The sequence below is a fragment of the Calonectris borealis genome, chromosome 28 (genome assembly GCF_964195595.1).
Source record: "Calonectris borealis chromosome 28, bCalBor7.hap1.2, whole genome shotgun sequence".
Lineage (NCBI taxonomy): Eukaryota > Metazoa > Chordata > Aves > Procellariiformes > Procellariidae > Calonectris > Calonectris borealis.
The window spans coordinates 2,562,985-2,575,271 of NC_134339.1; the positions used below are offsets into that span (position 1 = coordinate 2,562,985).

Sequence of the window (12,287 nt, forward strand, 5' to 3'; positions counted from 1 at the left end):
ATCTGCGAGCGCCTTCTTCTCCCCGCGGGCCGCGGCCTCGCTGCGCAGGCGCAGTGGCCCCGCCCCGCCCGGCACCGCCTTCCCGGGTGGCTTAAAGGGACAGCGCCCCGCCAACCGGGGGAGGGGGCGTTCGGTGGGGGGGAGCAGTCGCCGCCGCCACCTCCCCCCCTTGGGACGGCGGCTCGGAGGAGCGGCGCTGGAGACGTTCCCCCGCAGCGAGCAAGGGACCGAGAGCAGGCGGGCAGGAGGCGGCGCGGCCCCCCCGGTGCCCCCAAAATGGCGGCAGGTGGATGCCCCAGGCCAGGCCTCACCATGCCCGGGCCTGCCCCGCTGGGCTTAACCCGAGGCCTCGCTTCCTTGAACCGGCCCCTCCGCCGCCCTGGAGCGTGGCCGGGCCCTGCTCACCCTCCCCGCTGAGGAGGGCCAAGCGCTGGGGCCATCCCGGAGGAACCCGGCCGAGGCTGCGGGGCCCGGGGAGGGGGTGGGGGGCGGGGAAGGGGCTCCCCCCGCACCCCGGCCCCTGGCCCCACGCCGCGGTGCTTCGTTTCGACCCGGGGTGTCTTTGGCACTGGTGCCTGGGGGCAGTTTTGTGCTGAAACCGGGGAGCGCCGGGATCCGATCACTCGTCGTTTCGCTGGGAAACGCTTTTGAAGAGCAGGCGGCTGGCGTGGGCTTTTCTGAAGAGAAAACACTCGGGAGAAAAACCCAAGAGGACAGCGGTTTGGATCTGTGCCTCCGTCAGAGGAACCCAAAGGACACCGGCCTAACCCTCCTCACCCCGCAGCAGCCTCTGCTCGAACTTGCAAATCTCAGATTTTCCTGTTGGATCTCGGAGCTGCCAGACCCTCCGACGTCCTCCGCTCCGTCCACCCCTGCGTGTCAGCTTCAGGGGCCTCGACAGCCTCCCGCCATGCCGTCGCCTCGGCCAGGCTCCCCGCCAAGGCACACGTGGCACCTCGTGCCCAAAACCAACCTGCTCCGTGGCGACGGCGTCCCGGAGACCCACCCACCCTCCTGCACAGGTCAGCGTTTTGTGCCCCCCAGGGGTGCTTGGGGAGGAGACGTTCTCTCCAATAACCCATCACTTATTAAAAATACCTTCTATGTAGGTAGAAATTATTTTTTCTAAGCCCAATACTGTTCTCCCTAGGGTCTGGTTGCTCCATTTCTAAGAAGCAAGCGCACAGCAGTGTCTTCTCCAGCTCCGGGCTGAGTTACCAGGAGGTAACCCCAGTAGTTGGGGGTGAAATGCTGCACTGGGAGAGGTTTTCAAGCACTTTCCCCTCCTTCTCATCAACCCTGCAAGCTAATTAAGTAAAAAGGCAATTAGCTAGTTTCCTAGGCAGGCCAATAAGTTAATCAGGCTCCCCAGTGTTCCCTTTCAGTCTGGCAAAAGCCAGTATTGGTGCTAAAAATTCAAACGATTGCTATGGTAACCCCCACAGCTGATAACTCATCCTGTCACACCAGGAGAGATGGGGGCCAAATCCATCCTGGGTGTAGCTCCACCACTGTCCTGCTGGTCCCTGCCTGTGACCGGTGGAGGGGACACACGGGCTGGGGACGTGCCGGGAATTTAGCAACAACTGTAGCTGCTGGGCAAGGTGGCATGGGGACAGAGTGGCTTGGGTTTGTGTGAGCTTTCTTACGCTGCAACTGGGGGACGTGGAGCGATGGCCTCCCGTGGTGCTGAAGAGGAGGAAAAAGCAGCAAAATATTTATGCTGTGGAGATGGAGAGTTACATCCCCCCCCCCCCCCCCCGTCTGGGGTCTCTCATTCCTCGCCGGTGCGTGTGACCTCCCTTTAACGCATTCCAGACTCGGGTGATACTCTTCACCGTGTAGAGCTTCAGCTTCCCAACTCGCTGGGACAAACCGAGGGGAGTTTGGCCCTTCCTTCCCGCTGGCTCGGAGGGAATCCTCCCCAAATCGCGCGCGGGGTCTTCCCTGGTACTTCGCACTCATTCTGCATCCGTCAGTCAGATTATCCGGGACTCGGCTGCGCCGGAGCACAAGGAATCACGCCACCGCCCAGGGAGGAGCGGGGCCGCTGGGCTCCCCAGAGGGACCTCCATGGCCCCCGGGGTCCCAGCCGGAGCCCCTCAGTCCTGGGCACAGCCCACCGCCCCGCCCCCGGGACGTGGTGAGGGCACGGCCAGGGCACGCGGGGACGCCTCGGTGCCCGAGCTCAGTCGCTGCATGATGGCAGCGGCGGGGGGAGGCCGGGGCCGGCAGCCCAGCCGGGTGCGGGGCCCGGCGGGCTCCCCCCGCCCCGGTGCCCCCGGGCCGGTCCCGCCGCGCTCCTCCCCGCCCGCAGGGGGCGCTGCAGCGCCGGCGCCCCCTCTTACGCCCGGGCCGGCCGGCGCACAGGCAGCGCGGGGGCCCTGCGGGGCCCGACCGGCGCTGGCGGGGCAGGGCCCAACGGTGGCCGGTGCTGGTGCCCGGGCCGGGGCTGACACCGGGCTCTGCCCTACCCCCTCCTCCTGGGAGCCGAGACCCCCGGCTCGCCTTGCCGCTCTGGTGGGGCCGGCGGCGGGGGCCCTCACCGCGCCGCCGCCCCCGGGATCACCGCCCGCAGTGACCGTACCGATTCCGGTTCCCGGGGCCGGTTCCCGCCCGAGTTACCGGCAGCGGGTGGGGAGGACTTTCCCGCCGCTGCGGCCCCACGGCAGGGCGGGGCGGCAGCTGCCGGTTCCAGCTCCGCCACTGCGGCTCGGGCAGAGCCACGGCGGGGCGGGAGCTGCCGGTCCCGGCTCCCCGCAGGCCCCGGTGCAGCCCCGGTGAGCGGCCACGTGGTCCCGCCCGGGCGGAACAGCCCTCCCAACCATAGAGCCTGCCTGGCGCTGCGGGCCAGAGAGGCGCGGCAGCGCATGCGCTTTGGGTGCCGGGTGCGCAGGTCCCGCCCCCCGGCCGGCGCCGTCGTATAAGAAGGGGGCGGTTGACGTCAGCGTTCTCTTCCGCCCGCTCTGCGCTCGCCAGCGAGACAGGGCTGCTGCCGCCGCCATTGCTGTAACCCCCCCGCCCCGGAGAATCCACTGCCATCCGCCACCATGGTGAGGCCCTGCGTCGTGCCGCCGCTCTGGGGAGGCTGAGCGGGCACCGCGCTCGCTGCGGCGGTGGGGATGGCTGCCCCGGGAGGGCCCGCGGGCCGGTGGCGGAGGCAGCGGCCTGTCATGCCGGGTCGGGCCGCTGCTGAGGGGAGAGGGGTGGGGCTGGAAAGCGTGCCGGCGGGGAGGGGACTGTCCCCGGGGAGGCTCGGGGCCCTCGCCTGGCGGGTGGGGCTCGGCGGCCCTGGGGGTCTGTGTCAGCCCCCGTAGGGCCCTCCTTTCCCGGTGCTGGTGCTGCCGCGGCCGTGTCGGGGGGCCCGGGGGTGCTACGCTTGCCCTGTGGAGAGGGGGAGCGGTGGCGGTGATGTGGCACCGGGACGGCGTTGACGCTGGGGACGGGTCTTTGCGGCGGCCAGTGGCTGCCTTATGTAACGCTGCGGCCCGGGCAGGGACGGTCATACTGGCGCACCGGGCTGTCACCCGCCTGCCGCGGAGCAGCGACCAAACGAGGGTTCGGTTTTAGTGGGGGTTTGCTTCAAGGAAGCGTTGACACTGCCGCAGTTTGCAGGTCACCGAGCCAGAGAGGGAGCGCGCCGGGTGCTGGCGCTGCAGGCCTAGGCCCCTTTGCTTGTAACGCTGGTGTCTGCGGTGCCCTTGCTGTGGCTTGTCTTGTAACGCAGGCTGCACAGGCAGGATTGATGTCGGTGTGACTATGGCAGGTATTGGTGGTGTTGGTCGGGCTTCCTAGAATTGCCGAAGCCGTTTCTATATACCCGGTGTTTTTCTCTTCCCCTCCCTTCTCTCATTCTTCAAGGTGAACTTCACAGTAGACCAGATACGGGCCATCATGGACAAAAAGGCCAACATCAGAAACATGTCTGTGATTGCCCACGTTGATCACGGCAAATCAACTTTGACTGATTCTCTGGTATGCAAAGCTGGTATCATTGCCTCTGCCCGTGCGGGTGAGACCCGTTTCACTGACACAAGGAAGGATGAGCAGGAACGGTGCATCACCATCAAATCAACGTGAGTTCCCTCCCTTCAGGCGTCTCAGTGCTCCTGCTGTGTGGTTTGAGCTTGGGGCGGGGGGGGCTTTGAGTCCTCCACTGGTTTGATCGTGAGATGAAAGAAGACGGCGTCAGGCTTTTTCTAGCCTAGTTCAGAAGCTCATTTCTTGCTCCTGAGGATTGCTTAAATGAAAGAGCAAGTATTGATTGGCTTGTGGTGAATCATAGAGCACTACCTTGGTGGCCACTGGGAAATAGATGCGCAGCGGGAGCTTCAGCCTTCCATTTTAGCACCGGGGCTGTTGGACGTGGCTGATGTCTGCTGGAGTCCCCCGGATGCAGTGTGGAGACTGTGTTGGGAGCGTCTCTGGCGATGTACCTGGCGGCTGTGTCACTGTGGGTGGTTTGAGGACCCTGAGGGGCATGAAAAGGGATCAAAAAGGAGATTGGGCCTAGTAGAAAAAGCATAAATCCTTGATTGGAAGAAATTGAATCCTCTTTGGGCACTTTAAATCGCATGGAGTTGGAAGAGGTTATGATTTCAGAAGAGGTTATGGCTTCAGAAAAGGGTAGGAAGGGCAGATTTTAGCCTGTGCTCCTGGTTATCTCCCACACTGGCTTCCCAGGAAGATGCTTCAGGAAATCCTTAAGCCCAGGCACAGCTGTCTGTGCGGGATAAAAAGCTGTTTCTAAGCATAGGGGAGGGGTAAGATGTAGATAATAATTCTAATAGCTTTTCTTTTTTCTAGAGCTATTTCCCTATTTTATGAGCTCTCTGAAAATGATTTGGCCTTCATCAAGCAGAGCAAGGATGGTTCTGGTTTCTTGATCAATCTCATTGACTCTCCTGGGCATGTGGATTTCTCTTCGGAGGTCACTGCTGCTCTTCGTGTCACTGATGGTGCCCTGGTCGTTGTAGACTGCGTTTCTGGTAAGGTTTTCTGCAGCCATATGGAACTGGAGCATACGTTGGGCGAGTTTGAAGATGAGGATAACTAATTCCCCTGTGTTTGGCAGGCGTGTGCGTGCAGACAGAGACTGTGCTGCGTCAGGCCATTGCCGAGAGAATCAAGCCTGTCCTGATGATGAACAAGATGGACCGAGCGCTGCTGGAGCTGCAGCTGGAGCCAGAAGAGTTGTACCAGACCTTCCAGCGCATCGTGGAAAACGTGAACGTCATTATCTCCACGTATGGTGAAGGAGAAAGCGGCCCCATGGGTAATATCATGGTAAGTGGAAGGCTGTGTTCGAAACTAGTGGGAGGGAGCAGTTGTGGCTCTTTCCTATCTTTGGAGAAGTGAGAGTAGAATAACGAAGGTACCCGTACTACCCAGGCTTGTGCTGGTTTGGAGCTCTCGCTAGTTTTCCTTCCAAATCTTCTGTTAGTTCAAGGCTTGAGCAAATAAAGACTATCAATACAAGAAAGTATTTTCTCGCTTTACCAAGGGTGCCCTTGTTTTGGAGGACACCTTCTTGCCCACATCACATCTGTGATGTCGGCTGACGCGAGATCCTAGGCTCCTACGCACATCACTCCCCCGGCTGTCTTCTGAAATGGAAGGCCAGTAGGTGTTTGCCAGTCCCTGCGCTCCGAGTACGGCTCCCCGCTGGGTTCCTGGGTAGCGAGCAGGGCTGTCGGCTCTGGGAAAAAGCTTGTGCTTTGTTCCTGCTGAGCCCTCGCCTGTGTGCTGCAGGTTTTTATGTATTGCTGATACTCCCCATGAAGGACAGGAATCTTACCTGCATGCAAATCTACGTAGCTGCTGAGCTGCCCGGGTACAAAGTGATGAAAAACCGGTCTAGTTCTGCGATACAAAGCTAAAATGGTGGGTGTGTGGCCAGGCTGTCCCCAGACCTCAGAGGTGGCTGTTGTCACAGAACTGCTCAAGGGTCCCGTAGTCCTGAAGCTCCATCTTCAAACTCTTTTCATACCTGAGCGTTGTTTTGGACTGAGTAGGCTGACTGCTGTAAGAGCCATGGCTCTTCCTCCGTAACCCAGCTCTGTTCCCTTTCAGATTGATCCGGTGCTTGGTACTGTTGGCTTTGGTTCTGGCCTGCATGGCTGGGCTTTCACTCTGAAACAGTTTGCTGAAATGTATGTTGCAAAGTTTGCTGCCAAGGGTGATGCCCAGCTGAATCCATCTGAGCGTGCCAAGAAAGTAGAAGACATGATGAAGAAGCTGTGGGGAGACAGGTGAGGAATTGCGGCTGTTGATCTTAATTCCAGATCAGTTCTGTGTGGCTGCACCCTGACACTGTAGAAGATTGGTAAGGAGGGAGGATGTGGTTGTGCCTGCTTACGGCCCTGTCTCAGTGACTTGACAGCAAAAGAACTGTTTCCTGTGAAATCTTTGCAGAATAGGAAACGCGTAGATAAATGGGGAGGGGATGGTGAGTTGGCAACATGAGTTAAATGTGTTTTGTCAAGCTCTGAAAACCTGAGAGTGATGGGGGAAAGTATGAAGACGGTTCTTGCTCAGCAGCTCTTTCTTCTGGCCTGAGCAAACAGAACAGACCACACTTCCGTAGCTGAACTGAGAATTGATACTTGTCTGACTTGATTCTTTCTCCAGATATTTTGATCCTGCTACTGGCAAGTTCAGCAAATCTGCTACCAGTCCTGATGGAAAGAAACTGCCCAGGACCTTCTGCCAGCTCATCCTTGACCCCATCTTCAAGGTGAGTTCCTCAGTGTTCAGCCCTTGCTGGTGCCTTACGCTCTCTGGTTCAGTTACTGTGCGTGATGATGGAAAATTTCTTCACTTTGACCTGACTTGTCTGATTGAAGAAATTTAAATATCTGACACATCTTGCTACTCTGTGCGGGTGGGGAAGCTGGTAGTAAATATTGTGCAGGCAAGTATGTGTCTGAGCCTCCAAACGGATTCAGCTGGGTGATGAGCAAGAGCAGGGATTCTCCTGAGAGACATTTGTGCTGCTGCTTCAAACTGGGTCGCCGGCAACGTTCATAACTGCTGCTGTTGTTCCAGGTTTTCGATGCAATCATGAACTTCAAGAAGGAGGAGGCGGCTAAACTGATTGAGAAACTGGACATCAAGCTTGACAGCGAAGATAAGGACAAGGAGGGCAAACCCCTGCTGAAGGTGAGATTGGTCTGAATCATCTGTGGGGAGGGGACGAGTAGTTGTGCTGCTCCAGCTGTGTAAACTTACTAAGCAGCTACAAACCCTGCTTGGGTGGGAAGGTGCTGTTGGCAGCTTGGAGGTTGGGGAAGCCAGGGAAGGCGAACTGCCAGGCTGTGAACAATCTGACCGGGTCTTACTCCTCTGATCTCTGCTCAGGCTGTGATGAGGCGGTGGCTGCCTGCTGGAGATGCCCTGCTGCAGATGATCACCATTCACCTGCCTTCTCCTGTCACAGCCCAGAAGTACCGCTGTGAGCTGCTCTACGAGGGACCCCCTGATGATGAGGCTGCCATAGGTATGATGAGCCGCTGCTTTGCTGCCAGGCATCTCTTCACAGAAGTGCTCAGTGCTCCAGCACGCCCGTAGCCATCTTGTTCTCCAAGTACACAGCTCGGTAGCTACTGTAATTCTTGAGTCTGTAGCTTTTCTAGTATGGATCAAACAAGCTTTACTCTGGAGGACTGAGCTAGTTAAGTAACTGGAAAGTGGCCAGGGAACATGCCAAAGGCTCAGGCTGAGCCTGTGTTCGTTTAAAACATCTCTTGGCAATGTGATCTTTCTGTCTGGTTGGGCTGGCCAGCTGTCTGGCCAGAAGGGAACGGGCTGGGACCATGGTGGGTACAGGTCTCCTGTTGGGATTTGGGATAAGTGGGGGGACAGAGCATGTGTACCAAATGTGAGAAATGGTACTGAACTAAGTTGATCTCTCGCCCTCCTCCCAGGTATTAAGAACTGTGACCCCAAAGGCCCCCTGATGATGTACATCTCTAAAATGGTGCCAACCTCTGACAAGGGACGTTTCTACGCTTTTGGACGCGTCTTCTCTGGTCTCGTCTCAACTGGCTTGAAAGTCAGAATCATGGGACCAAACTACACACCTGGCAAGAAGGAGGATCTGTACCTGAAGCCAATTCAAAGGTCAGTCCTGGCTGGGGTGTGCTCCATGGTTCAGATTTGTGGTTCTAGTACTGTCTCGGGTCTCTTCTCATCTCTGAGGCCAGGTGAAGGCACTTGGCCGTGGACTTCAAGTCTGCTGCTGAACTCCAGGATACTGCCTGGTGGAACCTCCTCTTTCAAACTTCATTAAAACAACTTTCTCTTTCCCCAGGACCATTCTCATGATGGGCCGCTACGTTGAACCCATAGAGGACGTGCCTTGTGGAAACATTGTTGGTTTGGTTGGTGTCGACCAGTTCCTTGTGAAGACTGGAACCATCACCACCTTCGAGCATGCTCACAACATGAGAGTCATGAAGTTCAGTGTCAGCCCCGTCGTGCGTGTGGCTGTGGAAGCTAAGAACCCAGCTGACCTGCCCAAGCTGGTGGAGGGACTGAAGCGTCTTGCCAAGTCTGACCCTATGGTGCAGGTGAATGTCCAAAACTGTTTCAGGGACAGGAGAAATCCTGGTCCTACTGGTGCAGAAGGCTTCTGCTTTTAATAGTGGTTGTACTGGGGGCGTTGGCAGAAAAGTCTTGAGTTGAGTATTGGTCCCAGCCCTACCGAGAGTGGGAAGGAATACTGCGTTTCACCTTGGGGTTGGTGCTGAGTCATCCCCAGATCAGTGGAAAGAGCATCTAAAAGTGGATTTATGAGTCAAAGACAAAAATTGGAGACAGTCGCTAGTGTTTTATGTGTGAGAGCTTTCGTTGCATTGCAGTCAAAAGCCTCACCTGCTGTATAAATGGTCTTTTCAGTGCATCATTGAGGAGTCTGGGGAGCACATCATCGCTGGTGCAGGGGAGCTGCACTTGGAGATCTGCCTGAAGGATCTGGAAGAGGACCACGCGTGCATTCCTATTAAGGTAGAGGGGCTGCAGTGGCAGAGCTGTTGGTGAGCTCTGAGCGGGTACCTGCTGAGCTGCGGTTCGGTTGGTGGCTCACTGCTCTTCCCTGCTTTTGTCACTGCAGAAATCGGATCCTGTTGTGTCCTACCGTGAGACGGTCAGCGAGGAATCCAATGTGATGTGCCTTTCCAAGTCCCCCAACAAACACAACAGGCTGTACATGAAGGCCCGGCCCTTCCCGGATGGCTTGGCTGAGGACATCGACAAGGGCGAGGTCTCTGCCCGTCAGGAGCTGAAGCAGCGAGCTCGTTACCTGGCTGAGAAGTACGAGTGGGATGTCACTGAAGCCAGGAAAATCTGGTGCTTTGGTCCCGACGGCACCGGCCCCAACATCCTGACGGACATCACCAAGGGCGTGCAGTACCTGAATGAGATCAAGGACAGCGTGGTGGCCGGCTTCCAGTGGGCGACAAAGGAGGTAAGGGGCAAGGTTGCGGCGGGGCTGGGATCGCTCCAGGGTAGGTGGTGTGCGGTGTCATAATCGGTTACTGTGTGTCTTTTCAAAGAAATTTTGGAAAAACTCACATACAGTGCAACATATTTATAATTCAGAAGTATTTTTTAGGATAAATGAAACTCACTGACAGCTGGAATGAAGATGTCAGTTTAGACACCCAAAACACACAACCTCCAGACAAAAAGCCTCTTCCCAGGACTGCAGAGAAATTCATCATGGCAGCACGCACTTAAAATTTTAAAAAGCTTTTCAGAGAGCAAAATGCAACAGCAGGGACAGAAACTGTTAAGATGAATAACGGAACTGGCATCAAAAGAAAATGAAAGGTACTCCGAGAGGCTCAGCAAGGATCTGGCCTTGTTTACCAATTTTTTTTTTCAGGACTAGACAGGAGATGACTCCAAAATAACAAGTTGACAGGTAGACTGGGAACAGCAACAGGAGAGGTTTTTTTCCTGTTTACTTTTTTTTTTAGGTTAGTCTCCGTCTGAAGAAGATACCATGCCAACAACATTTTTTGTCCCAGTAATGTGAAAAACTACTTCTCCTGGCCAAATTCTTGGGTCGCAGCATCTTAAATGTGTGTCAGCACTTCTGCTGATGTGAACCTTGGAGCTGTTGCATGAAGATGCTGATAAATGGCTTCAGTGCCTGAAGCCTTCTTGGAGGGGCTGCAGAGGTGACTCGGAGGCAGGAGTAGCTGGTTCTTGGGTCCTAGGCAAGGAAGATGACTTGGCAAAGGGCTTCTCGCTGTGCCAAGCGGGCTTTAGTGCTTCCTGCTCTAGGACCCGCTTCCAAGGAATGCCCATAAGCCGAGGGACCGCAGTCTTCTGGCAGGGAACGCCAGCTGTCCCCCGACACGGTGTTGGCTAACCCCCTGCTCTGCTTTTCCAGGGGGTCTTGTGCGAGGAGAACATGCGTGCCGTGCGTTTTGATGTGCACGACGTCACCCTGCACGCCGATGCCATCCACCGCGGAGGCGGGCAGATCATTCCTACTGCCAGGAGATGCCTGTATGCCTGCGTGCTCACCGCTCAGCCCAGGCTCATGGAGCCCATCTACCTTGTGGAAATCCAGGTGAGGAACTTCTGCTCAGCCCAGAAGATCCTGTGTGAAGAAAAGGTGAGTGGGCAGTTTGTGGTCCTGACACCTCTCTCTTGCAGTGCCCGGAGCAGGTGGTTGGCGGCATCTACGGTGTGCTGAACAGGAAGCGTGGCCACGTGTTTGAGGAGACCCAGGTGGCTGGCACCCCCATGTTCGTGGTGAAGGCCTATCTGCCCGTCAATGAGTCCTTTGGTGAGTGTGCTGGTCCTGGGTGCTCCCCTGGGCATGCGGCAGCTCCCGGGAGCTTGATACCAATCCTGGGAAGGAAGGAGATCCTTTGTGTTCAGTGATCATGGAATTGTTTAGGTTGGAAAAGACCTTTAAGGTCATCAAGTCCAACCGTTAACCCAGCACTGCCAAGTCCACTGCTAAACCATGTCCGTAAGTGCCACATCTACACATCTTTTAAATCCTTCCACCACTTCCCTGGGCAGCCTGTTCCAATGCTTGATGACCCTTTCCATGAAGAAATTCTTCCTAATATCCAATCTAAACCTCCCCTGGCGCAACTTGAGGCTATTTCCTCTCATCCTATCACTTGTTACTTGGGAGAAGAGACGGACATCAAAGAATGGTTTGGGTTGGAAAGGACCTTTAAAGGCCATCTAGTCCAACCCCCTGCCGTGGGCAGGGACATCTTCAACCAGATCAGGTTGCTCAGAGCCCCGTCCAACCTGACCTTGAATGTTCCCAGGGATGGGGCATCCACCACCTCTTTGGGCAACCTGTGCCAGTGTCTCATCATCCTCGGTGTAAAAAATTTCTTCCTTGTAGTCTAAATCTCCCCTCTTTTAGTTTAAAACCATTCCCCCTTGTCCTGTCGCAACAGGCCCTGCTAAAAAGTTTGTCCCCATCTTTCTAATAAGCCCCCTTGAGGTACCGAGAGCCTCTTCTCCACCCCCAACTCCCAGCCGTTCCTCATGGCAGAGCTGCGCCGTGGTGGGCATCTCCGCAAGCTTTTGGGCACCACTTTGGGTTCCTTCACGGGTTTCGCTAGCGCTGTTCCCCTTCCACCTCACCCCTTCTCTTCTTCCTCCCAGGTTTCACAGCGGATTTGAGGTCCAACACGGGGGGCCAGGCTTTCCCCCAGTGCGTCTTCGACCACTGGCAGATCCTGCCCGGGGATCCCTTCGACAGCGCCAGCCGTCCCTGCCAGGTGGTGGCCGAGACCCGCAAACGCAAAGGGCTGAAGGAAGGCATCCCCGCCCTCGACAACTTCCTCGACAAACTCTAATTAAACTTGTTGGACTCTTGGGGAGGGGGGGGAAATTAATTAATTAGCGTTAACGCCCGTGCGAAGGGGTAGATGCCTGTGACCACCATCTCTTTGCATTGTTAATTAACGATTTGAGACTTTAAATGAGGAGAGAAAAAAAAAAAAGCCTTATAGGTTTCTGTGTTGCACATGACTCATCTTTACCATTGTAACTAAAACATTTCCACTAGATTTGCCCAATTCTGTATTTATTTGACTCAAAGTGTTTTCTGCAGAAGGTGAGGGGGAAGTGATGCCCTCCTTCCTTTCTCCCAAAAACGGGGTAAATCGATGCAAAATGAGGAATTTGGGGGGGGGAGTATACCCGTCTGCAGTGTGACTGTCGTGCCCATCGCCGCCTGTATTAGTGCCACTGGAATTAATAAAATCGGATAATGGTGATCCATGGTGCTTTGGGTACTT

At 56.2% G+C, this 12,287-nt stretch overlaps 1 protein-coding gene, 1 long non-coding RNA gene and 1 other non-coding gene across 4 annotated transcripts; all 3 read left to right on the plus strand.

Annotated features, from left to right (window-relative positions):
• The first annotated feature begins 60 nt into the window (after positions 1-60).
• LOC142093744 (uncharacterized) lies at positions 61-1,749 on the plus strand. The gene is made up of 2 exons (XR_012677506.1): positions 61-1,022; positions 1,151-1,749. It is a non-coding gene; the product is annotated as an uncharacterized LOC142093744 (long non-coding RNA).
• Positions 1,750-2,893: 1,144 nt separating this feature from the next.
• Positions 2,894-12,266, plus strand: EEF2 (eukaryotic translation elongation factor 2). Of its 2 annotated transcripts, XM_075175373.1 has the most exons (15): positions 2,894-3,053; positions 3,862-4,076; positions 4,807-4,988; positions 5,075-5,286; positions 6,073-6,251; positions 6,631-6,736; positions 7,048-7,161; positions 7,360-7,498; positions 7,926-8,121; positions 8,312-8,570; positions 8,899-9,006; positions 9,113-9,466; positions 10,400-10,582; positions 10,669-10,801; positions 11,650-12,266. In XM_075175373.1, exons 1-15 carry the CDS (start codon positions 3,051-3,053, stop codon positions 11,841-11,843), a joined length of 2,577 nt encoding a protein of 858 aa, XP_075031474.1. In that variant the 5' UTR covers positions 2,894-3,050; the 3' UTR covers positions 11,844-12,266. The 2 variants fall into 2 exon arrangements, with proteins under 2 accessions (XP_075031474.1, XP_075031475.1); XM_075175374.1 differs by lacking the exons at positions 10,400-10,582; positions 10,669-10,801; positions 11,650-12,266 and adding an exon at positions 9,614-9,637.
• LOC142094031 (small nucleolar RNA SNORD37) lies at positions 6,795-6,863 on the plus strand. The gene has a single exon (XR_012677597.1). It is a non-coding gene; the product is annotated as a small nucleolar RNA SNORD37 (small nucleolar RNA).
• Positions 12,267-12,287: the final 21 nt, after the last annotated feature.

Bases quoted from the DNA above. Each gene is read 5' to 3' on its own strand.
- EEF2 (XM_075175373.1), top strand. The intron at 6,252-6,630 runs GTGAGGAATTGC...TTCTTTCTCCAG, and splicing joins AAGAAGCTGTGGGGAGACAG to ATATTTTGATCCTGCTACTG. The intron at 8,122-8,311 runs GTCAGTCCTGGC...CTCTTTCCCCAG, and splicing joins TACCTGAAGCCAATTCAAAG to GACCATTCTCATGATGGGCC.